The sequence below is a fragment of the Engraulis encrasicolus genome, chromosome 13, assembly GCF_034702125.1.
Source record: "Engraulis encrasicolus isolate BLACKSEA-1 chromosome 13, IST_EnEncr_1.0, whole genome shotgun sequence".
In the NCBI taxonomy this organism is placed as follows: Eukaryota; Metazoa; Chordata; class Actinopteri; order Clupeiformes; family Engraulidae; genus Engraulis; species Engraulis encrasicolus.
Window position 1 is genome coordinate 33331180 of NC_085869.1, and position 26285 is coordinate 33357464.

Genomic DNA, 26285 nt, shown 5'->3' on the forward strand with positions numbered 1-26285 from the left:
TGGAGAGTGAGGCTGGCCACCTCTCCAGACAGATCTTTATAAAAGGCTGCCACGCCTAGCCTACGCCACCCTTGCCCCTGCCCTGGGACAACAGGGAGGAGGCCTGGGCTGGCCTGCCGAATTCCAAGATGGCATTTGTCCATCTTTGGACCACCGTGTGTGTGTGTGTGTGTCTGTGTCTCTCTCTCAAAGCTCTGCTCTGCTCTGGTGCAGGCCTGGACAGGGTTGCCAGATGTGACTGATGGTTTCCAGCCCAAAAAATGCTCAAAAAAACCCTTGAGGCACTATATCACGGTCAATTCGAACTAATGTCTATGGATTTCTAGGCTATAAATGTACAGGGAAAATTGACCAATACGTATTTCTCCCCCTTGCAGATTGTCATCTTCAACAGCCCAATTGGGAGGGTGGGGATCGCATAATCTGGCAACCTTGTCCCTGGACTGATAAAAGATGAGCCTCAAATGCTGTGGAGGAGCTGGACGGCCCTTATATAGCCTTTAATGCCATGAAATGCCCCCGAGAATGAACGGGCAGGAGGGTGGTTGAGTGAGGGATGGGAGACAGTAATTAAAGGGCTGGGGAGATGGGAGGTGGGGGAGGGGGTGGTCATATGGTTTTAGACGCTTGGAGGACTGGGGAGGTGAAATCTGAGTAGTCCCTGATGAGCGAAATATGTGAGGTGGACAGCCCTGGGAATCCCAGGGTTGATTTTGGTTGGCCGAAGAAAAAAAAGAGAAATGGCGATGGGGTGGGGTTGGGTTGATGAACTAATGGACCACTTGTGTGTTTTTTTTTAAACCATTTGTGCCCAGCTGATATGTTAGGGGACCACTGGAGTGATTGCCTCAGTGCCATGTTTAGTTCAGATGCTAGCAGACTTCCTAATGCCATCTAGACAGGAGGCCTTACACCAGAGTGACTGTTGCTTCTGCTGACAAGTATTTTTTTTATCTTGCCTGATGTCCCACAAAATATTAAGATCAATGACAGTGAATGTCTCCCCCATGACCAAAATTACACAGGGGTTGACCTACACCAGGGGTGTCAAACTCAAATTGACTGAGGGCCAAAATCAAAATCTGGAATGGAGTCGCGGGCCGAACTCAACCGTTATTTAATGGACTAAAATTGTGCATGCATGCACTTCATACTCAGCTAAATTTCACACACACACTTTCCCATCATATTTGTCAGTTCAAATGTGTCTGCACATCTTGTGACACAGCAAATTTCATGTTCAAGTTTTGTTACGCTCAACATTAATGGTATATGTGGGCCAACTGTAATACACATTTGAAATGATCTCACGGCCCAATAAAATGGCTCTGTGGGCCAAATTTGGCCCCCGAGCCTGAGTTTGACATCCCTGACCTACACTATAATTTCTACATAGATGGCGGTGATGTTTTGGATACACAGGCAACACAGACAAATTAGCATGGCTAACAGAGTAGCAATAGCTTTATCAGAGGTAATTGGGGTCCATAGTGGCATTTTTAAAACAATTAAACTAATAATACATACATTGACTAATAATAATCCCATTGTGGCAATACGGGAGCATAACAGTCTGTTATCATAATTGGTGTTTTTAGATTGTGTTTCAATGTGTAGGACCACAGGATACATTTGATTTAGGATTGTATAATTGGGTTCAGTCATTGAGAGTAAATAGAATGGGTTCAGTCCTATGCCATCCTCTGCCATCTGCTGAAATACATGGAGCTATTTATGTTTATACTGCATATACAGCAGTGATACAAAGCAACGAATCCGTTGGTTGGAAAGGTGACATTCCATCATTTTTCCTAAATGGGTCCATTCAAGGCTGGCCTGGGACAGAAAAGGCATGGGCCAGGGATGGTCAACTTTCCTAATAAAGAGGGCCAACATTTTTCATTTACACCATCAGGGGGTCACAGGATCACACACTTCAACAATGAGAAAAGCTACAAAACCACTTAAACCACTGCATTTTAATATGATGTCCTTCATAAACAACCAAGACAAAATATTTAGTTTTAAAGAAAGTGCAAAAAACTGGCCCAAAATGAAATGATTTTTATCTAGGGGCCGCACTGAGGGAAGAGCTGGGCTGCATGTGGCCCCCAGGCCTTCAGATGCCCATCCCTGGCCTGGGCATTTATGCACTGCCGCCACTGCAATAATAATAATAATTTTAAAAAACCCACAGGATTGACTACTGAGGACTGTTGGTCCACCGGGAAATGCCCCGTATGCCAGATTATTGGTCCAGACCTGGGTCCACTGATCAGCATGAAACTCTGAAGGAATTGAATAGTTTCTGACATTGTACCTTACCGTTAACTGACTCCATAGCACATTAAAGAGACCAAAATAACTCCCACATATACCATTGTTTGTTTCAATGCATCTTAATGCAATCCAGAAATAAACTCTTTATTCAGATTCACATTGAAAGGGGTTGCTCATCAGGTCAAAGGTCCAGAACAACGAAAAAGAAAGAAAGGCACAAAAAGAAGAAATAATACAAAACCTCATTCACAACCACAAACTGTTGACTGGGCATTTTTTTAATGATAAATTCTTTATTTGTTTTATCACATCAGCCATACTGTCTCCACTTTATAGAACTCTAGCTAATAGTTAGCTATATCTTTACACCCATTTACGTACCCATTTAATAAATTACAAGGCATTGAAAAAAGTACTCAATCTAACATGGCAATGGTAATGACAATGTGTTTGACATCTTACTTCATGGGCACTGCAGAAGGTACTCTATTGGATTTGAAGTTGCATTCCAAGGAATTCAATATGAACAGCTTTGGTATTGCACAACCTACTGTAATGCCAGTCTACATACTGGATATGAAGGATGCACATGTTTTTTTGTCCTGGTCACTGCAGATGTTGAATTGAGTGGAGTTTACAACCAGTCACCATATTAGAAGAGAAAATACCGATCTGGGTCTGCTTTTTTCAAATTGGGGGTAATTCGGCTTTTGGCCTTCCGTGGTCTAATGGTAAACTTTGCACTCAGGCCACAGCATGTTCTAATGGTGATGATACACAGGGCAGCGTTCTGAGCAGCATGTCTGGGTAATGATACTAGACGATTCTGTTTGGACTGTTTATATCACCATAACACTTTTACCAAGAGAACTTGGATCAGCAGCAGGCAACTTTTCTAACTATTCCATCAAGAAATTTGGAGGCAGTCATGATGCCACCCGGTAACATTGCTCAGGAAATTGCTCCGTGTATCCTCACATTTACAGCAAGTGACCCAGGGCAATATCTACAAAGTTTTCAAACAGATGTAAATTCAGCATGATATGAAAGCATACTGTAGCAGATAACAAGACTATTGCTTACTCATTTTGATTTGTTGGCTATTACATTTTGAGATAGCAGTGTTTATTGATTTTGACAGGAGTTGCAACTCATTACATTCCGACAGTCAACTTAAAAAAATAACTACATGTGATAAACTTCGACATTACATAGCGTCAGTTGCTACCAGAAAGAAAAAGAAGTGATGCTAACAAATGTACTCAGCCTTCAACATAAAAGAATGAATAAAATGCAACTAACAATTTAAATGTAGTTTTAAAACTAAACTCATTACTTTTATGCTCAATTATACAACACCAAAAGTATGATATACAGCTAATGATGAAATGTAGAACTTAGTAATGTCCAAAGACATTGCAACATAAAATACCGATAATAATAAATAAGAATAGTGGAAACTTGCAAATTGTACAAGTTATTACAAGAAATCCATCCAGAATTGATTGGGTAAAAGGATGCCAGACATACTTGCAATTCAACAAATTTCAACATTTGCTGGCATAGCTTAGATTTAATTAACAAATGTACAATATATTTTCCGTTCAATTTAATAGCTATGATAAAGGTAAAAGTGCAAGCATGACAGGAAAAAAAAGTAACGTCATTTGAAATGGTGCAATAATTGTGTTAAATCTCTTTTCGTGACAGCAGGACTATGCAGGACTCCGTCAGGAGAAATGTTTGAATCCACCTTATTATCCACGTTAGGCCTACAAGGGTGGCGCCATAATCTGGGTAGCAGTTGCTAGTGCTAAACCATTCAGAAGGGCCATGGGCAGCCACATCGGAACTAGCAGTCCAGAAACGCTGTGGGGAAACTAAAGCTATTAATATGGGCTGAGTTAGTGGGCAGAGTAATAAGGTGGATATGAAGGCAACAAACGGGCTATCAGGACATTCAGTGCAACAAGTATTGTAGCTCCATGATCTACTTTACCATGAAAAACTGTCAATGTCTAAAATTAAAAATGCAATGGGCAAAGGATTCTGCCTGCAACATGTGAGGCTATAAACAGACCCTGTATGCAATAATATGGACAAATGTCTAGTTAATATAAATGTAATAGAATATAATATGTAATAAATGTCCATCAAACAGGTCTCACACTGAGAACTGTTAGTCAGGGGTGTTAGCGGTGCTAGTTCCAGGGAAAACATTGCCACAGTTTACTTCCAACACAGTGGTGACTAAACTGAGTTAACTGGTCTAGTGTTCTACCTGTTTGAGTTGTCTTTGCTGATCAACTGATTATGAGCTGCTTGGATCAAATTTGTGGTAGGGTTTGTACTTTCAAAACCAAGGATTGATTCATCTGCTGTGAGTAGGATTAGTCATGTGTGTACATACAAACAACACCCAAGAATGTGAAGTCTTCACAGATGGGCATGGTGAGCAGAAAAAAATGTAATTAGCATTTCCAAGATCAATATTTCAATAAGTTAATATTTGAGATTTGAGAACAGATGGCGGGTAGGTCAATCGGTCAATTTGTCTTCACCAATATGTTTGGTGCTCTCTTGGATGATGAGGATCAGAAAGTATAATCCAGGCACTCTTGGATAATCCAGTATAATCCAGGCATCCAGAGACATATCGAAAAGAGTGGAATCACATTTAGCATCCATACATAAAGGCGTTTTAATGTAATTCCTCCCTTTTTCATAGGATTGTGTCTGGATTATTCTTTCCGTTTTTAATATTTCTAATGCCTGTCCGAATCTACATGTAATTCAAGATGATTCAATCAAAATATTTTGGATGGGTTAATTACACTGAACCCGGCTTACATCTTTTTCGGAAAAAAACACTAAATTGCCTTCATTAGCACATGAAAATGATCATTCATCCAATTTCCTTTCAACCAAATGAATGTGTGGTGACACACAAATAGTCTCTAAAACCTTAAAAATATTTTGACATCATCATCATGTTCTTCATGTCCAAAGTTTTTTTTGCACAACACTGGCAATTTATGTCAACTTGTTTTAAAATTAGACATGTTACTGCTCTCACAATAACTGGTAGTAAAATGATTATTTTAAGGTCATAAAAACTAGCAGAAAAAAGATGTACACCATATGTCTTAACAAATCGCAAGTCCCCTGCTTCACCTAAAGAGACACAACAAAATTACACATTTACATATTTTTCTTTTGCTTTATTATATAACTTTTTCTTGCAAATACTACTACTCGTAACTCTTTTGTCGACCAATGAGCTTTGTGAAAAAATACAGCTACCGAGCCCCACCCAGATAGGTCCACATGTCCCCTGAAGGGCACACACCACTGTGAGACGTTAGTAAAGCTTCCTCAAAAAAAAAAAAACCCACCCCAAGTGAGTTAGAAGACTGTTGAGAGAAGGAAAGAGTGAGAGGGAAACGAGGTCAAGGTCAAGGGTTAGATTCAACACTAAACCATTGAGCATGCTGCCAACAGCAGAGAAGAGGTCAAGACAAAAATGGAAACTATGAACTCCAGTGTGTACGTACGTTACTACCATCTGGTTTCGGGAGCGACTGTGTGCTCTGTGTTCCATGTTCTTGCTGTTGTTGAGGGACATTGTCCCAAGGTAGACCTCTCTCTCCATGGCTGAATATGCAGGAGCAGAGTTCTCTCATTTCCTGCAATGACTCCCCAGTCCCACCCACCCAAGTCTGGTATGCTTCTTTTAGAACAAAATACATGGCTAAACCAGGCCAGCAAAGACCAGACCAGACCAGACCAAGCCAACCCACCCCCCAAGTCCCGATTCCCAAGCCCCAGCACCCCTTCAGTGAGTGACCCCCAAGGGGCATCCAGGAACATCTCCCAGCACACCCAGCCTCCTAAGGAGAACCGTTCCAGGCTTCTCCTCTGATGGAGGTGGTTGGTGGGTGATGGTGGTGGTGGTGCTCAGTGGAGGTAACGGTGGGGGAAAACTGGGGCCCACAGCAAGCAAGTCCATCTGCCTTTTGTGCAGCTTAACGAAACTGTGCTAGTGTTGTATGGTGTGGTGCAGGAGGTCACTGTGTGACGGTGGCCGTGGCCAGGGAGGGTGTGGGGGTGGGGGCGGTGGGACTCTGTGGCGTCTGGGGAGGGGTGGAGGAGTAGGAGCGGAGGAGCACCTTGTGCTTGGTGGCGCCCTCCACGCGCGCCTGCTGCTGCTGGCCCAGGAACTCCTTGAGGCGCGTGGTGGTGAAGGTCAGCGTCTGGCGCCGCAGCCGCATCAGGTAGGCGTCCTGCAGCCAGGCATTGTTGTAGCAGTCCTTGATGGACGGCCGAGCCCTGGGAGACAGAGGAGGAGGAGGAGGAGGAGGAGGAGGAGGAGGAGGAGGAGAAGGAAGAGGAGGAGGGAGAAGAGGAGGGAGAGGAGGAGGATGAGGGAGATGAGGAGGAAGAGGAGGAGGAGAGAGGAGGAGAAGGAGGTGGTGGAGGAGGAGGTGGGGGAGGAGGAGAGATGAGGAAGGAGAAGAGGAGAAAGAGGAGGAGGAGGAGGAGAGAGAGGAGGAGAAGGAAGTGGTGGAGGAGGAGGTGGGGGAGGAGGAGAGATGAGGAAGGAGAAGAGGAGAAAGAGGAGGAGACGGAGGAGGAGGAGGAGGTGGTGGAAGAGGCAGAGGAGGAGGGAGAAGAGGGGAAAGAGGAGGAGGAAGAGGGAGAAGAGGATGAGGACGGAGAAAGAGGATGAGGAGAGAGGAGGAGAAGGAAGTGGAGGAGGAGGAGGTGGGGGAGGAGGAGAGAGGAGGAGGACAGAGAAAGAGGAGGAGGAGGAGAAAGACAAGGAGGAAGAGGAGGTAGAAGAGGAGAAGGAGGGAGAAGAAGAGGAGGAGGAGGAGCGAGGAGAAGGAAGTGGTGGAGGAGGAGGTGGGGGAGAAGGAGAGATTAGGAAGGAGAAGAGGAGAAAGAGGAGGAGGAAGAGGAGGAGGAGGAAGAGAAAGAGAAGGAAAAACAAAACACATTTACTGTATGTGTGAAGACTTTTTGTATACATAGAAGGGGTTCCAAAAGCTCTGAGTCTCTGCTCTAATTCATCCCATTAGTGGAAACCTGTTAGTTTATATATGAGTCAAGGCTGGTTGGCGAATACATTTGGTAATATATTGGCATGTTGAAAAAAACCATGCCCTCTACCTTTAGTGATACATACAGTATGGTGCTTATAAATACCTGTGTGTGTGTATTAGGTGATTTGTGACTCACCAGGGGTAACTGCAGAGGATCTTCTTCAGGAAGAGAGAGGCACTTTGGGAAACATTCTGGTAGAGCTTGCCGAGGTCAAACTTGGCCGCCTGGATCCGGGCTTCGGTCTCGGCCTGATCATACTCCGTAAAAGGCAACCTCCCACTGAGCCTGGATGCATCAACCATCAGATCGCATATCAGATGCAGTTACACAACCTCGCTACTTAGGAGTCATAAAGTCATTTACGATAAGTGTGGCAAAAAATAAAACTTATTGAAGTGGGGTTTTATTTTCTTTAATTAATCGGAGACAGTAGTGCATTTGATGAAAAAAAACATCTCTAGGAACCATAATTATAACGAGATATTACTATTCACCAACATGTTGGTGGTATCAGCTCCAAATAGAACAGAGAGCCTTCATTGTCACATTACACAATGGCATTTAAATTACTTAACAGCTTAACATAACACATATACACTCACCGGCCACTACATTAGGAACACCTGTTACAACTGTCCATTAAGGCAAATTTCTGATCAGCCAATCACATGGTGGAAACTCTATGCATTTTTGCATGTAGTCGACGTGGTCGAGATGATCTTATGCAGTTCAAACCGGACATCATAATGGGGAAGAAAGGTTATTTAAATGTCTTTGAACATGGCATGGCTGTTGGTGCCGAAAGGCTTGATGTGAATATTTCAGAAAAGACTGATCTACTGGGAAATTCACACACAACCATCTCCAGGGTTTACAAAAAATACTGCGAAAAAGACAAAAAATACAGTGAGCAGCGATTCTGTGGACAAAAATGCCTTGTTGATGGAAGAGGTCTGAGGATAATGACCAGATTGGTTGGAGCTGATACAAAGGCGACATTAAGTCAGATAACCACTCATTACAACCGAGGTATGCATAAGAAAATCCCAGATTACACAGCACATCAAATCTTGAGGCAAATGGGCTACAGAAGCAGAAAACCACATTTGGTGCCACTCCTGTCAGCTAAGACCAGGAAAATTAGGCAACAATCGGCCAGGCTCACCATAAACGACGCTAGAAGATCGGAAAAATGTTGCCTGGTCTGATGAGTCTTGATATCTACTGCAACACTCAGGTTGTATGGTCCGAATTTGAGTCAACAGCATGAAAACATGGGTCAACCCTGCCTTACATCAACGTTTCAGGCTGGAGATATAATGGCATAAGGATATTTTCTTGGCACAATTTGGGACAATTAGTACCAATTTATCATTGTTGGAATGCCACAGCCTACCTGAGTATTGTTGTAGACAGTTCAGGCAGTTCTGAGGGCAAAAGGGGGTTTGACCCAACACTAGAGAGGTGTTCCTAATGAAGTGGCCGGTGAGTGTAAGCATAAATAATGTACAAATAGAAATAATAAACTACTGTGGGCTAATGTGAAGTAAAGTATCAAAAAAAGTGTCAAAAAAGGAGCCACACAGGAGTCTTTTGAGATGCTGCAGATACTGCTACAGGAGAGACAAGGCAAGGAGGAGGATGAAGATGCAATGTGAGGAAGAGGAGGAGAGAGCGAGGGTGGCACTCTGCTCTGCTCTACTCACATGATGAATGTCAGGACGCCCACACTCCAGATGTCAGCTGGCGGGCCCACCACATCGCCCTTCACCATCTCAGGAGCTTTCACACCCCGTACAAATTACACAGAGGAGACCGGGGGAGAGAGAGACGGGGGAGAGAGAGACAGGGGAGAGAGGGAGAGAGAGAGAGAGAGAGAGAGAGAGAGAGATGCCCCATGGGAGGAAAGTGAGATTTATGTAACAGAGAAGGAGAGAGGTAAAAAAAAAAACATTTAGTATAGAATACTGGATATTGTTAAACAAAAAGGTTTTGTAAGGATGCAAGAAAAATATTGCGGAAAAGTAGATATGGATATGGATCATGGATATTTTTTTAGAGGAATTCATAACATATTAAACCACAGCAGTCAGCAATGTGAGATCCTTACACACAGCATGTGAGTCCAGATTTAGAAAATATAAGCTTGAGGGAGAGAGGGTGTGTGTGTGTGTGTGTGTGTGTGTGAGAGAGAGAGAGAGAGAGAGAGAGAGAGATAGAAAGAAATAGAGATAGGGCTCATTTTTGATGGTGCATTGCTGGAGTCACTGCGCTGGCATGGGACCTCCTCCATGTCATCAGTAATCTGCCCGGATTGACCTTCATCTAGCAGCATCTATCTAATTGCATGTGCAGTCCACATGTGTGTGAGGCAGTTCACTCGCTGCTTCAAGTTGGAAGCAGCGTTTTTTATGTCTTGGGAAGTCACGTCAGACATTTTTGTCCACCTTGCTTGGCAAGCATTCAACCCCACCTTTCCAAGACCAGGCAGATCTCATTGTGATCACGGAAATATCTGCGGCATTGCAAACACGACTACAGACTGAGAGAGGCCTCATCTAGGTGCCGTTTCCACGTAGCTGGATATTTTTAAATGTGATATTTTTTGATGATATTTTTTTCTCCTGGTTGCATTGGTTTTGCATTGGTTTTGGCCTTCCGTTTCCATGTAGCAGATATTTAAAGGTATAAAAAGCAGGAGACAAAAATATCCTATTTAGGGGGCTGAAACGCATTTGTTACAATGGAGGATTTATTTTTATCCACATATTGCGTTTACACCTAAACAGGAGAAAAAAAATACCCTGCTAAAAAAATATCCTGCTACGTGGAAACAGCACCCTAGTTACTCACACATGTAGTCGAGCGTCCCCAGAGGCGGGTTGAACTGCTTCAGGAAGAGCGGGTTGAAGGTCTGGGCGGAGCCAAAGTCGATGATCTTCACCACGTTCAGGTGGGTGATGATGATGTTGTCGGGCTTGATATCCAGGTGCAGGATGCGCCGGTTGTGGAGGTAGTCGAGACCCTGCAGCACCTGGACTACATATGATACCACGTCGTCCTCTGAGTAACGGAACCTGTGGAGCAAAAGCAAGATAACCCCAACTGTCAAAATAGGGGTCGGCAAGAATAAACACTGCACTCACTACAAAAAAGGACCTGGGCTGGCCTTGCCTCGAGGAGGGCGTTCCCTTGACGTTTGAATGGGGCACCTAAGTCACGCCCTCTACTTCCTGGTTCATGGGGCAGAGGGAGTCAAAAAATGATTAATGGGCTTGAAAATTAGTGATTTTTGGATTTGTGGTGCATAGGTGGAGGTCCAAGGTTTGGATTGGTGCCAAAAAAACACTCATTTTCAAGCCCAGTAATTATTTTTTGACTCCCCCTGCCCCATGAACCAGGAAGTAGAGGGCGTGACTTAGGTGCCCCATTGGCCTCATTCTGATGTTCTGATTTGACCCAATTGCTAACATCATATCATCTGCTTGTATGCCTCCCACCCATGTTCGCTAACGATCGGTTCCCTGGCAACAAGAATAACCTCTCCCCAGAAGGCCCCTCATATCTAAGGGTTCCATTATCCCAACTCCTGTCCTCCCCTTTGGCTTGTGGCCTTGTGATGACGCTGCAAGACATCATTGACAACAAAAGATTAATTCAATATCTTGCATGAGTGCAATTCAAAGGTCCATTTGCAATTGAGATGTTGAATAGGGAAAAGTCCCCCAAAAGTTGTTGTGGAGAGGCTGACAGCAAGGGAAATGAAGTGAAGTGCAAGACCACAAGCACAGGTCGAGGACAAGAGTTAGGGTAATGGAAAGCCCTGATTTTTCTTGACCTGTTGACTAGGATGTGCTATATCTCTTAGTTTATGAATACATTTGTAGCAGTGATTTCTGATAAATACTAGGTGGTTTTTTTTTGGGAAAGGCAGCAGCCCTGCTAGTTCCTGACCTGTCGACCAGGGTGTGGAGGATCTCCTCGCCTGTGCAAAGTAGTTTGTGTGAATAGTGCTGTAATACGGTATACTGTATTTCCAAAGGGGCCCCTCATATTTAAGTGTTTTTGTAAACCAGCAGCCCTGCTAGTTCCTGACCTGTCGACCAGGGTCGCAAAGTAGTAGGAGAAGCTCCTTGCCGGCGCACAGTATTTATAGTTTGTAAATAGTTTGTGTGTATAGTACATAGTTTGTGTGCATAGTGCTGTAACGGTAGGGACACATACACGCGAATTTGCGAACTTTGCCATTCATTCCTATGAGAGAGGCGATGGCAAGCGAAAGCAAGCGAACAGGAGCGAAGCGAAGCGAAATTATTAAAGAAAGTTTAATGTTATGCAAATGAGGAGCGAATTCGCCTGCCGCGGCCCAATCAAATCAACATCATAACTGTTCCAATCCATTTGATTCGCCGCGACGACCTGATGACGGTTGGATTTCGCCTCTCTTCGCCTCCTATGTGTCCCTACCGTAACACAGTATATTTCCAAAGGTATAACGCAGTATAGTTCCATATAAGTGTTTTTGTAAAGCTGCGGCCCTGCTAGTTCCTGACTGACCTGTCAACCAGGCTGTGGAGGAGCTCCTTGCCGGCGCAGCACTCGGAGATGAGCACGAGGTAGCGCGGGGTGACGTAGGCCTCGTGCAGGGCCATGATCTTGTCGTGGTGCAGCGACTTGAGGATGTCGTACTCCTGCAGCACAGACTTCTTGTTCTCCGGCTCGTACGGCACGATCTTGGCCATGAAGAGGTTGCCGGTGGCGTTCTCGCGGCACTCTCGGATCACGCCAAACCTACCCCTGTGATCAAGATGAGAAAGATAACATTTAACCCTTTGAGGATAAGGAATTTCTAGAGGTTCTTCTAGAATTTTACTGGAACACTCTACAACTCCCATAGACGTCTGTGTTAAAAATCTCGCAAAGACATTATGGCATCATAATGAGAACTCATAATTTGGGCAAAATTCTAATCACATATTTCTGATGGTACTCATCAAAGGGTTAAAATATGGTGAAAAAAATCTAAGTAAAATATGACTTGTTTGTGCAGCTAAAATGATCAAAATGCAAAAAGAAAATATTCGGAATGGGGCTTGAAATATGGCTGGAATTTCAGATTTGTCAGAAATATGGCTTGAAAATCAAATAATACTTAAGCATTCAATATTCTTCTTATGCATTATGCTGTGTGGGCATCTGAATGTAAAAATCACAATCAAAACAAAATCAAATTGTTTCTATTGTAAAGTATGCTCTTTAGAACATAATGGAGTGCAGTTCAATTCAGCTTTAGACCATATGTTGTTCAGGCTATTCCTAAGGTCACATACTCATCACATAATCACATATTGTAATTGATAATTTTAACCGCACTTCACATCAAGCATCCATATATCCACCCTCCACACCTACCTGGCCTTCTCATCCATGAAGGTGTAGGGTTTCTGGGGCACCCCCTGCCGCAGCATGGATGGGGTGGCCCGCCCTGAGGGTGTGATGCGTCCGCTTGGGGTCATGCTCCTACTGTCGGAGGTCAGGGTGGTGACCTGCACGACGCGTGGGGACAGGGCAGCGGTCGGTGGGATGGCGGGAGTCGGGGTGGGCGCGCCCTGGCCGGCGGAAGCGGCGTACATGGGCAGCGTGGAGATGGGCTTGCTGATGGGCTGGGGGGCGGAGACCAGGGGCGGGGGAGGAGAGACGGCCGGGGTGGCTTTGGTCATGGGGGGCACCACGTTGACTGGACTCATGGGCTTGGGGAGGATGGTAGGGGGAGCCGGCTTGATGGTGGCGGTGGTGGTGGATGTTTTAGCTGGTTGTGGTTGAGAGGCTGCAGCAGAGGCAGAGGGCTTGGCCATGATGATGTTCAGCGTACTCTTGGCTTTAGTAGGTGTTGCTGTACGCGCAGCTGTAGCGGTGGGGATGGGGGTGGGGGTGCTCTGAGCAGGGGGGGACGGCGTGGAGGCAGGGACGGTGACGCTGACGGCAGCCACAGGGGCGGTGGGCTTGCTGGGCGGTGGGGCGTAGGCAGGGGTGGCTGAGGGGGCTGGAGGCTGGGGGGCGGCAGCAGGAGTAGGGGCAGCAGCAGCAGGAGGAGTAGGGGACACGGCCTTGGTGGCGCTGGCCGGCTTCATAGGCATGGTGATGGACGACGTGACCACGGTGGGGGTAGATGGGAGTGTCTTCACCACCACAGAAGTGGATTTAGGAGTTTCTGCCAAAGAAATATATTTTATGCGTTATATGATATATCATATTCAATATCAACACCAGCTGCACCGCCAATACACTTCACTGCCTTAAAGATGCACTGTGTGAGATTTTTAGTTGTTTATCTCCAGAATCCATGCTACCCATTCACTAATGTTATCTTTTTCATGAATACTTACGACCCCCATCAAATTCTAAGTATTCATTATTAGAGATGCACCGGATCCTGATTTTTAGGATCCTGCCGGATACCGGATCCACTGCTTAAGATCCAGCCGGATCCGGAACCGTATACCGGATCCTACGAAAGGGTTGAAACACATAGCCTACTCACACACGTGGGCCCTTTTTATCACGTTGGCTCAAACTATTTTGACTTAAAAGCCTCGGCTACCGGATCCTGGATCCTGGAACCGGAGAGTCTGAAAAACCCCTATTATCCTGACGGATCCGGAACCGGATCTTGGATCCTGTACATCTCTATTCATTATGACTGGGAAAATTGCACTTTTCATACATGAAAATGGGGATCTTCTCCATGCTCCGCCATTTTGAATTTCCAAAAATAGACATTTTTAGCTGCAAAAATGACTGTACTTGGGCCGCACTAGAGAACATTAGTTAAATACTTAATAAACTTTCATGAAAAGATTAAATTTGGCAATAGGCAACCCCGTTTCAATGAACAGTATAGTCGCTGTATCATTTTTGACCATTTCCTGCACAGTGCACCTTGAAGGCTTACATCAAAATGATTAAATAGAATGCAGGCAGACTCTATGAACTATAGGGAATGGGGATGAACCTTGTCGCATTTCGCTGTGAAAGAAACCATTTATCAGGGGGACAGCTGTGTCTTAATGGTTACGGAGCTGAAGTATTCAGATTCAATCTCATCCTGACAATTCGAGGTGAAGTGCCTGAAAGTGCCCTTGAGCATGACATCTGAATATGTATATATCCCACATTGCTCCAGGGACTGTAACCAATATCCAGTAAAAAAATTTTAAGTACGGTAGGGAATTTGTCTTGGGTTTTGGAAGCCATACAATAAACATGGACATACAGACAACTGCAACAGACAAGTCTAACAAACATACAAAACATACAGTAGATTAAAATGTAAAAAATGGCAATAATAAAATAAATAAAAGTAAATAAATAGAAATGCTGTACCTGTAGCTGTTTCCAGGAGCACCTGTTCTGAGAGGTTGCTGTAGGGCCCCTGACCCGCCTTGTTGACACAGGCCACTCTGAAGCGGATGGCCCCGGTGGGGGGGAGGTCGGTCACGTTGAAGTAGCAGTCTGCCACACCAGTGGCCACCATCAGCCAGTTGGGGTCACCTGTGACGTGGAACAGAACATTGAATAAGGTGAAAAGAAAAGACGCTTTCTTGATCAAAGCAGCACTCCATTAAATGAAAATGGAGTTTTGATCCAGAAAGGTTTTTCTCATTATTGTAGCACAAGGTACGGTGAACGCCATGCTTACTAAAAAAAAAAAAAAAACGGAAGACCATTCTGTTTTGGAAAACACATTTGTGGATTAACGTGAAACGTACTGTATGTTAGAAAATGTAAAAAGGCCTCAATTACAAAAACAGCAGAATAAGTAAGATTTTTTAAATAGATTAGTAAATAGATTCATTAAAATTGTATTTTTAAAAAGTATTTAAAAACTGACGTTGTGAAACAATGATCCTGTGATAACCAACTGGGTTCCATAAGCGGATAAGAGAAAAAGATCTCTACTGAATATAACCACATGGTGGTGCTAAAGAGCTACACATGGGAGCTCAGTGTCACTTCAGACAGCTTAGGAACAGACTGCTTTACTATGGTGGTGACTATAACGCACGCACGCACGCACACACACACACACACACACACACACTTAGTTTAAACACATAAAGAGACACAATGAAAAAATAGAAAGTCAAAACTGCTATTTAGAAATATAGCCTAATAATAATAATAGTAATAATAACCATTTCAATACTATTTGCATAGCACAGTTCATACAAGACATGCATCTCAATGTGCTTAACAGTTAGATGAACAACGATATTTAAAAAATAGTAAAATGAAATGAAAAATAAAAATAAAACAAACTAATACGTGTCCTAGTGCTATATTGCCTCTTTTCCACTGCCGATTTTCTGGTAGGCATACAGCTTGACACAGCACGATTTGGCCACCACTTTTTACTTTACGATTGAGCTGTGCCATGCCTATTCGAAAAGCGGAGGCGGAGGAGTCGTGCTGTGTTGAGCTGTAGGCCCACCAGAAAAACGGCAGTGGAAAAGAGGCAGATGTGTCCTAGGCTGAGTGAATGTGGTGGTGGTGGTGGTGATGGGTCACCCACCCTCGCTCTTCCTCTCCAGGGAGTAGGTGCAGGGGGCCATGGTGTCCGAGGGCCTCCACACCACCAGGGCTGTGTTCCTGTAGCGCTGGGGGACCTCGGGGGTGCCCGGACGGTTAGGAAGACCTGCCATGGATTCAAATATATCAATCAAACAATCAAAAATGTATCAAATGTATTTACATTGCTCATAAGAATACTCATTATTCAATGTGCCAGGAATAAAGAAAACAGAAAATAAAGAGAATGTAAATGAAGAGGATTATAGCTCATCATGAGAATAGAGTTGTTTTTCATTTCTTTTTAAAACCCAGCCACTTCCTAGCCCATAGTCCCCCCCACCCCACAGCACATTACCTGAATGCATGATCAAAATTAGTACAATAAGATTTCATTCAAAGTTCTTATTGTTTTCAGTTCATTTCATCAGCACATTTTAAATTGCAATTCTGCAATTAAATCAGGTTTTTTGGTCATCTTTCAGTACCGGTACTTAAAATACTAAATATACGGCCTGTCAACAGATAACAGACATATGTTGCAAGATTCATATTCCTATAATGTTGACACATTTCATTATTAAATCAAATCACAGCACTTTTAATTGCAGCAAACTGCTCCTGACATGAAGATAGAATCATGACATTTACAGAAAAATATCAATCAAATAATTTCCCAGCTTAAACCCAAAACATCTCAGACCAAACCAAGGACTTGTAGTGGATGGCTTTCGCCCTTCTGGCTGTCACCCGTCACAACACATGGGGCCAGCTGCTGTTGGTGCATTGCTAGACTGCCCCTGTTAGTCTGGTGAAACACATGTGACACCAATCAGACTCAGAGACACAGGCAGTTTCCACAGTTCCCGGGGACCTTTGCGCTGACTGAAGGCCACAAACCCTGTGTGTGTGTGTGTGTGTGTGTGTGTGTGTGTGTGTGTGTGTGTGTGTGTGTGTGTGTGTGTGTGTGTGTGTGTGTGTGTGTGTGTGTGTGTGTGTGTGTGTGTGTGTGTGTGTGTGTGTGTGTGTGTGCGTGTGTAGCAGGGCTTGACACTGGCACCTGCCAACCTGCCAACCGGCCAAATGCTGGTAAAACTTGGCTGTGGCTATTACTAGTAATACTTTCAGTGTCACTAGCCAATTTGGCTGGCAGCTTACTCCTTCGTCTGACATATGTATCATATATTCCCTGTATTATACAGCCACACTGGCCGGTGGGTGATAAAATTAGTGTCAAGCCCTGGTGTGTAGGGAAGGGGGCTTTCTCCCATTAAACATCACGATTGCAAATGAGAGAAAGACGTTTGAATTGTGATTTCTATGACAGGGCCAAAATCAAAATCTGGAACAAAATTGCGGGCCAAACGCGATAAATATTCATATTTACACTTAGATTTCACAAACAGACTCCCATAATAGCTCAATTGTGCCTGCCCTGTTGCATATGAGTGTGAGCTGTATCACTGGCCTGGGCACACTCCTATCCCTGATACATTCAATTTAATGTTCAAATCTTATTGTTATACGGTATATTAATGGTGTATGTGGGACAACTGTGACACACATTCGAAATGATCTCCCGGGCCAGATTTGGTCCCCGGGCGTGAGTTTGACATCCCTGATCTATGGCATCGAGTCTCGCGTCGCAAGGCCGGTGGTCATAGAAAATGAGGGGAGGCCAACATTGACTCGCATCCCATGCGTTGTGTGACCCCAACCTCAGGCCTGGGCAGCAGTTAACCACTATACTGGCTGAGCAGGGAGAAACAAACTGAGCAGGGAGAAACAACTCCTTAGATTAGATTGGATTAAATTATATTATATTATATTAGATTAGCCGTTATTGTCTCTACAGGAGAGACCTTTTGTGTGGACATGAGAGAGTGTGACTCATAATTAACAACAAATCAACCCAAGACAAGGGTCACCCCGCTGAAAAAGTTTGGGAGCACTGGACTGGACAGTGGGACTCACGGGCGAGGGAGAGGGTGCAGGAGCTGGTGATGGAGGCCAGTGGGTTGGTGGCCACGCACTCGTACAGCCCGGCGTCCTTCTTGGTGGTCTTCATGATCATCAGCAGCTGGCGCCCGTCGGGACAGGAGATCATGTTCATCCTGGCGTCGATCTCCAGCGCTTGCTTATCTGGGTAACGGAACACAAAAAAGGAGAAAAACAGCAATTGAAAATTGAAACAGCAATTGAAAAAAGACAGCAATTATCCTTTTCTGCAGTTGTCCTTTTCATGTAGACTGAACATGTTTTTTTAATGAACCCATTTGAACCTAAGGCACCTGCTAAAAACTAGAATAAAGCTAACTACAATGTGGTGAGCACCTTCCTCTCCCTCTCCCTCTCCCTCTCCCTCTCCCTCTCCCTCTCCTCTCCTCTCTCCTCTCCGCTCCTCTCCTCTCCTCTCCTCCCCTCTCCTCTCCTCTCCCTCTCCCTCTCCCTCTCCCTCTCCCTCTCCTCTCCTCTCCTCTCCTCTCCCAATGTTTGAAGATAAATGGTGTGTGGACAAGGGACTCTGAGCAGTTCATCATGGCAGTAGACTTATTTTCAAGTGATAAAGATGTTGTGAAGGAGAGGGAGTTCCTCTCTAGTCCCACTGTTTGTGAGGTTGTCAATGGAGTGTATTGCACCTTTTTAACTAGTGGCATGATTCAAAATAAATGGGTGTTAAAAATCAAAACATCCTCTCCCCTCCCTCTCCTCTTCTCCCCTCCCCTCCCCTCTTGTACGTTTTGGGTAATTTCGGCTCTGGTGGAACAATCAAAGCTCTTGGCTCGGGTGTTTAAAATATGCTTATGTTTACAGTGTAAAACGTAAGCTCCAGCCCTAGCTCTGCGCCAGAAATGGATGACAGTTGAGGCAAGGTGACATTTCGCACCACAAAGATGGCCAAAAACAAACCCACTGCTATGCAGTAGCCATGTCAGCACAAAGATTACAGATAGACTAGGCATCTGTAACCAACTACAGGGTGCGCGCACTAAAAGGGGACACTTAGAAAAGGCTGAGTTCTGCAAAATGTGTTCACACATTCATTAATCTCAGAGAAAACCTCAGCATGACCCTTTCTTTACTCTAAACCGCAGCCAACTCGCAAGACGCTTGGGGGGATGCTGTACTCGGAAGCTGGCCTTACTGCCAGTGGTTAATGCTACTTCAAATCACACAAAAAATGCTACATAATCAATATTTTTTTTAATGTATTTTCGGAGAAAAACCCCTTAACCAGCTACAACACAACGTTATAGGCCCTGCTGTGGCTCAAATGGTAGGGCACTGCACTGTTACGCTGGGGATCCGGGTTCGATTCCTGCCTGAGATCATTTCTCGATCCTCTCCCATCTCTCTCTCCCACTCACTTCCTGTCATCTCTCATACTGTCCTACCAAAAATAAGGGCAAAAAATCCCCTAAAAAATGTATTTTTTTAAATAAATAAAATGCAGCGTTATAAATTGCTGTTACCAGAATGACAATGACCAACTCATAGTGCATTACTAAAGGCCCTACCTGTGTAAAGTCATAGTAGGGCAGCACTATAGTAGTTAACTTTTCAATGACTATTACAGCGTTCCACTAGTGGAACGGCGTGCATTATGGGGCTACCAGACGCACAGTATGTGTATGACGGCAAAATTATATAAAGGAAAAACAAACAGCCTGCATACAAAATGAAAGCAGGGGGTTTCAAAATGTAGGTTTTGCTGTAAAGATAACAGCCATCTCCACTGAATGCAGATGAAGCAGTGCAGAAAAGCTGAGACTGTGAGCTGTGTTTGAGGAACATATAAAGTTAACACGCCCCCGCTGCGTCGCGCTGTGTGCTCTTTTCTCTTCCCTTCTCTCTGCTGTCTAAGTAGCGGGAGTGTAGGAGTGTTGGGAACAGAGGGAGGGAGGGATTGAAGAGTACTGTACCTTTCCTCCACTGGATGTGTGGGTGGGGGCTGCCAGCCGGCAGGCAGCTCAGAGTGACTGGATCCCCCTCCAGCAGGACATGGTCCCTCAACTTAATGTGGAACACAGGAGGGAAGTCTGATAGGAGAGAGGAGAGAGAGAGAGAGAGAAAGAGAGAGATGAGGGAGAGAGAGAGAGAGAGAGAGAGAGAGAGAGAGAGAGAGAGAGAGAGAGAGAGAGAGAGAGAGAGAGCGAAAGTGAAAATCAGAAAATACAAAAGACAAAAGACAAAATATGAAAGAAAGAATGAACAAACGAAAGAAATGAAAAAAGAAAGAAAGAAAGACAGAAAGAAAAAGAGAAGAGTAGACAAAGAGTAGAGTAAGAGAGAGAGAGAGAGAGAGAGAGAGAGACAGTCCAAACCATAAAGAGATGACGTGCGAGGCAGCGTGGTGAGAGCCTTATAGAGTTGTGCAATAGATTGATGAGCTGCTTTTCTTACTGCGCAAGGTTATTTTCATTCCATTCACCTTACTGACAACAACACAGTGTGACATATGAAGATGTATTGTGTGTGGCATATGGCAAGCTGATCAGCAGGGCAGACACAGTGAGAAGGAACAGCATGGCCCCATGTGTTCCCAATCTCACAGCAGCCATTTTCCAATAGAAATGGGATTAAGGTGGGCGAGACGAGGTGAGGCGAGGCGAGGCGGGACGGGGGGCGCACCTGAGGCCAGCCGTGAGTATTGGCGGGAGCGCAGCGAGCCGTTCTCCCTGGTGATGGCGGCGGGGATGTCTGGCTGGGACACCGTCTTGTCCCGCTTGCTCCTGCCCAGCCCCCACCTGTCCCAACGTGACCGTCGCTCCGTCTCTGCACCTGCTACAAAGACATAAAAAATGAATGAATTAGTGAAAAACTCAGAGAATATTATAATTTATCCAGGTCCATTTTAGTAAAACATAGCGACACTTCTTTGTTTTTAATTCTGGTCTGGGAATCAGTGGCTATCTGTATCTATCTCTGAAGAGTCACCCTGTAGACCAGGGATGTCAATCTCTAATTCACAGTGGGCCAAAATCAAAATCTGGGACAAAGTCGCGGGCCGAGCTCAATATTAATTAATTGAAAAATGGGCACTTAACAGACTCAAATTTCACAAGGCCTCATTCCGATTGTATGGCAGTTGAAATGTTCCTGCACACATTCTGTTGTAGTATATGAGGGTGAGATATTGCACTGTCCTGGGCCCACTCATATGACTGATGTTTTTGTATTTCTTTGCACAGTTGGAATTTGAACTTTTAGTATAGAAATATTTTGCATACTTATATTGTTAATATACTGTAAACCTTATGTACTATATATTAGTATGTAATGTGATATTCACGATTCTATAACTTTCGTATATTCCATGCATATATTTCATAATATGTGTAATTCTGCATAATCTGTACCTTTAGACTCGGACTGCATGCTGCCCATGGACTCCAGGGACTCCTGGGAGCCCGTCTGGCCGGAGGAGGAGCGCCTGAGCAGGGACAGGAAGGGCCTCCTCTCCTCTCTCCTCTCCGCGCTCTCCTCCGTCCTGGTCCTCCTCTCCTCCGAGAAGCTCCGGATCCTCTGGGAGATCCCGGCCACGGTGGAGCCGATCTTCTTGCGCATGGCCAGCACGGGGGACTCGGTAGGCTGCTTCCTGGCGTCGCTCACGGCCGGAGTGTCCGCGGGTGTCTCCACCCCTCCGTCCATCCTCTGCATCTCCACCTCCTTCTTCTCCTGGGAGTTGCGGCGGCCCAGGGAGGCCCAGGAGAGCCTGCGCCTGGAGGAGCTGGTGTCCTGCTCCTCCTCCCCCTTGGCCTCCTTGATCTTCTCCTCGGAGGGGGTTCTCCGCAGGCGCATGGAGAGCCTCCTCATGAAGCTGGGGTCCTTCTGGGCCTCGCGCAGGTCCTGCACCGACTTGGACTTCTCCTCCAGGCGGCGGGCATTGAACTCCAGCGGGCCGCCTGCCACGCCACCCACGGGCCGGTACACCTGCTCGCTCTCGTCTTCGGGGGACACCACCACCACCTTCCAACAATCAAAAGTCAATCAATAACTGCTGAATTGTTGACCAGATGAGTTATCAGTCTTGGTAATACTCATTCCTGGATCAGAATTATGACGATGTCAAAGCAACTTCATGTCTCATCGAATTTGCATTGAGGGGAGGGGAGGGGTGGGTCTAGCCTAGGGGCCCGCTACCGTCTTAATCTGTGTATTGCATTACGTTACACTTGCTGGTGCTTTGATCCAAAGTGACTTACAGATACTATACAGGGTATTGGTTACAGTCCCTGGACCAGTGTAAAGATACTAGATGCTTACTAATATGGCACAGTATCAAAACATAGGACTTTTACACACACACACACACACACACACACACACACACACACACACACACACACACACACACACACACTCTCTCTCACACACACACACACACACACACAGACACACACCAACTCTGAAGGCTACCATGCAAGGCACCTATACACACCCAAGGTGCCCATACGCACACACACACACACACACACACATACACAAAACTGTGATAATCCAAATAACAAACATCTAATCTACCCATTCATTACCTTCTCCTCAGAGTCGGACCTCCAGGGCAGACGCCTGAGGGTGCGCGTCAGGGACGACTCTCGCTTCTTGAAGCGGGTCTCGAAGACCTCCTCGGAGGCGATGTCCGTGATGGGGGTGCCGGCCACAGTCCCAGCCCCAGCCCCGGCCACGGCCGGTGTGCTCTCCTTGGTCGGGGAGCGTCGAGGCAAGGGGGTCTTGGGTGGACTGGGCTCTTTGTTGAGGTGCTCCGTGGACGCCACCCTGGAGAACACGGCCGGGTGCTCCCTGGTGCGCATGGTTTCCGGCTTGACAAGGTTGTACGGGTTGACGAGGTTTGGCATGGATTGGTGAACGGGCGAGTAGACCGGCACGGATGAATAGACGGGTGTTGGCGCCGGTGCCGGACTTGACTCTGGTGCAGGACTGCCGTCGGCTGGTACCGCGATGGTCTGCATGATGCTGGCGTAGGCCGACATCCTGCCGTCCGGGAGCACCACGCGACTCGGCGACGGCGTGACGAAGGTGGTGACGACCGCGGTCCTCTGAGCCGATGGCGCCATGGCGACGGAGCTGCTGGAGGACATGGACATGTCGGAAGGTCGCACGGCCGGGTAGAGGTCGTCGGGGTCGTCCATCGGCATGTACGCCTCTCTATCTGTAGCTTCTGGCATCGGTTCGTCTTCTTTGGTCTCTTCCTTCACCTCCTCTTCTTTCTTCTCCTCTGCTGCTACAACTACTACCTCTGCTGCAGCTACTACTGCTGCTTCTGCTTCTTTCTCCTCTTCCTCTTCATCCACCTCCTCGATTTTCTCCTCGATCACACTTCTTTGGAGCATGCTGGGCGTGGTGGCCCTCTGCATCACCTTCTGAACCGCCTGGGGTGGCTCCTCCATCCTTGGTGGCTCTGGCGCAACCACGACAACAACAGCCTCTTCCTCTTCTTCTTCTTCTACCGGTTCCACCACTCTCACTTCCGGGACCACCACCACCGCCGACGCCGTCTCCATCGCGGTCACCTCCTCCACCACTGGCCTGCTCTCCACCCGCTCCACAACCTGAGCTTTCTCCTGCACCACCACCTGCTGCTGCTCCTTCATGACCACCTCCTGCTGTCTCTCCACCACCGGCGATGGTGCGGGCGATGGAGGCTTGGGTGTGACGGGCCGGACGTCGACGGCCAGGTTGGACATGGACGCGGCCTCCTGCAGCCTCCTCTCCTCGATCTGGGCCAGGGGGATCTCCAGCGGCGCGCCCATGCGGCGGTGCAGCGGTATGGGCTCCGTGTCGCCCTGGCTGAAGGAGGCGCTCTTGCGCAGCACCTTGGTCTTGGGCACGTCGTCCCGGGGCGAATCGGTGGACGCCGCCCTGACCAGCGGAGCGGGGCCCACGCGCCTCAAGCGCCGGTCGTCGGCAGCGCTGATGCCCAGGTTGTCCAGCAGGGGTCCCCGCAGGCCGCCCATCTTGCTGTCCACCCGGCCGCCTCTCAGCAGCCGCTGCCTCATCAGCTCCAGCTTCAGGGCGTAGTCCTCCTGGCTCAGGCTCCCGGCTCCGGGGCTGGCGCTCCTGCGCGGCAGCTCCATGGACACGGCTTTCTTCAGGACCCGTCGGCCGTCGTCGGCGCCCGCGCCTCCCTCCCTGGCGCCCTCTTCTGGGCTGATGCGGAGCGCCAGTGCGCTGTCGGCAGAGCCGCCTCGACGGAGCTCGCCTCTCTTTCGGCTGGCCCCTTCGGGCTTGTCGGAGTCCATGCTGGAGCCCCTGCGCAAAGGCCTCTTCGGGTGATCTGCCAGCCGCTGGGCCAGATCGCTCGGCTCGTCGTCCGAGGACCCCTTCCCGTCGTCCTGGGTCGGTCTCTTCCTCCCCCGTCCTCTAGCCGAGGAGGCGTCCCCTCCGTCACTAACCTCCGCGTCCTTTTCTGTTGGCTCACACTCCATGGGCTCCTGACCCTGGTTGACCACTGCTGCTGCTGCCGCTGCTGAGGCCTCCACAGACCCGTTGGTCTTCCTGGAGGCCTCGTCTTCGGCCGGGATGTCGGTGAGGGAGACCCTGGAGCCGGAGAAGCCCAGGTTCAAGGGCATGGGGATGAAGGGCAGCTCCTCGATGTCCTCGTCCGAGTCGGAGGAAGAGGAGGGAGGCGGGGAGCCGCTGCCACCTTCTCGGAGGTGTTTAGGGATGGCGATGGACACGTGACTGGAGGAGTCATCCAGCAACTCCGGGATGGATCTCATCACCATTTTAGACTTGTAGCTGATGAGAGATCGCTGGGGGATGAGGGGTGTGGGGGTGGGGGAGCACAAGCACAGATGTAATTAAGATATCTGCAGCTGACAGTTAGTCACTCGGAATAGATAAGAAAACATGAAAGCTTTGAGATCACTAGCAGGGTCTCAATTAAACATAGTGGTGATTGATTCCCAAGTGTGAATACATGCACAACTGTGTGCAGACTCTCACTTACCTGCCATTTCCTCCTGGACAGGAATTTCTTTAGGAACTCTGTGCTGATTGATTTTCCTTTATTCAGAATCTAAAAGAGTCAGGATAGGTAAAAAATGACCTTAATTAAATTAAACCATTGAATGCATAGGGGCTGTAACAAATAAATGAAACATGTATGGAAATCCATCGAGTTGACTTTGGGGTTTGCGCAATTAACTTTCATGACTAACGTACATTCTAATTGTAGTCAGTCACAGATTAATGGTTGGTGATGATTTCAGCTCATGATGGGTTTCAAAATTTACCTTAAACCAGGGGTGACGGAGACATTCACTCGTATCAGGTCTCCTGCAAATTGAATAAAAAGCATAAATAATAAAATATGAAAAAATGTCACATTGTACCGTAGTTAGTTGAGATCAGATCAGTTACAAGAAATTAAGCCACATCTCAGTTCCGAGATTTGAATACAGCCATGATGTGAAACGCCCCGACTTGAGGCTGGGCTTTGGGACTTACACTTTATCAGCCACCAGCAGTTTGATAACGAAGCCCTTGGCCTCGGGACACAGGTCAGCGAACATGCTCTCTTCAAAGGCCACGTTATAGTTCCTGATATTGAGGACAGAGCTCCTGTCGTTCTCCCCAGCAAAAGGAGAGACCCCAGTCAGGCTATGGAAAACATGACGTGCATAATCAATCATGTGTTTACAAAAAGGCAAAAGCATTAATCTAATATTGAAATTCCAACAATTTTATGCTTTGTAAAATGTAAAACACAAAAAGAAGAATACATTTTATGACTGAATGCAACGGAAATTAAATTATTGATCTATTTTTTTTCTGGCCATCAACAAAATATGACTTATAAGACTTACAAAATAATAAAAGAACATACCACAAATAGGTCAGGACTCCAACCGGCCTGTGCAAAATACGGAAATCAAATTAGCATGATGCATGACAGGATATGACATACCATATACAGCAGCTACTTTATAAGCTATCACCAGCCACATTACCAGATGTCGGTTGCCTTCGAAACAGGGGTCTGGTTGACGACCTCCGGAGCCACAAACTCGGGTGTGCCGTATTTGCAGTACTGCGAATCATCGGGAGTGTGTTTCATTGCATTCCCAAAATCACATATGCGAATTTGATCATTCATTGGGTCTGCCATGAGAATGTTGTCGGGCTAGGAGAGAAGAAAAGGCATGGTTTGGAATTAACGACAAAAAAAATCTCAGATGTGAAAACAATTCCATTGAGCCAAACTAAGGTGGCTATTGCATAGAGACAAAGACTAACATTAAAAACAGCCTTTATCTAATGTTAGAGAATAGTTCACATAAACAAATGCCAAGGGGTTTCAACCACCA

At 46.4% G+C, this 26285-nt stretch overlaps 1 protein-coding gene across 1 annotated transcript in view; it reads right to left on the reverse strand.

Moving 5' to 3' along the window:
- Nucleotides 1-2386: 2386 nt before the first annotated feature.
- spegb (striated muscle enriched protein kinase b) overlaps nt 2387-26285 on the reverse strand; it is a 111648-nt gene continuing 87749 nt past the window's right edge. Inside the window, exons 26-43 of the mRNA XM_063213764.1 lie at nt 25929-26101; nt 25805-25831; nt 25426-25578; nt 25212-25254; nt 24926-24994; nt 22491-24728; nt 21315-21924; nt 20587-20739; nt 19878-19994; nt 17929-18096; nt 15959-16081; nt 14770-14937; nt 12799-13597; nt 11944-12183; nt 10240-10463; nt 9093-9168; nt 7522-7671; nt 2387-6609 (exon numbers count right to left, since the gene is read on the reverse strand). Coding sequence (XP_063069834.1) covers nt 6348-6609; nt 7522-7671; nt 9093-9168; nt 10240-10463; nt 11944-12183; nt 12799-13597; nt 14770-14937; nt 15959-16081; nt 17929-18096; nt 19878-19994; nt 20587-20739; nt 21315-21924; nt 22491-24728; nt 24926-24994; nt 25212-25254; nt 25426-25578; nt 25805-25831; nt 25929-26101 — 5793 coding nt within the window. The 3' untranslated portion in view covers nt 2387-6347. The remainder of the gene's footprint in view (nt 6610-7521; nt 7672-9092; nt 9169-10239; nt 10464-11943; nt 12184-12798; nt 13598-14769; nt 14938-15958; nt 16082-17928; nt 18097-19877; nt 19995-20586; nt 20740-21314; nt 21925-22490; nt 24729-24925; nt 24995-25211; nt 25255-25425; nt 25579-25804; nt 25832-25928; nt 26102-26285) is intronic.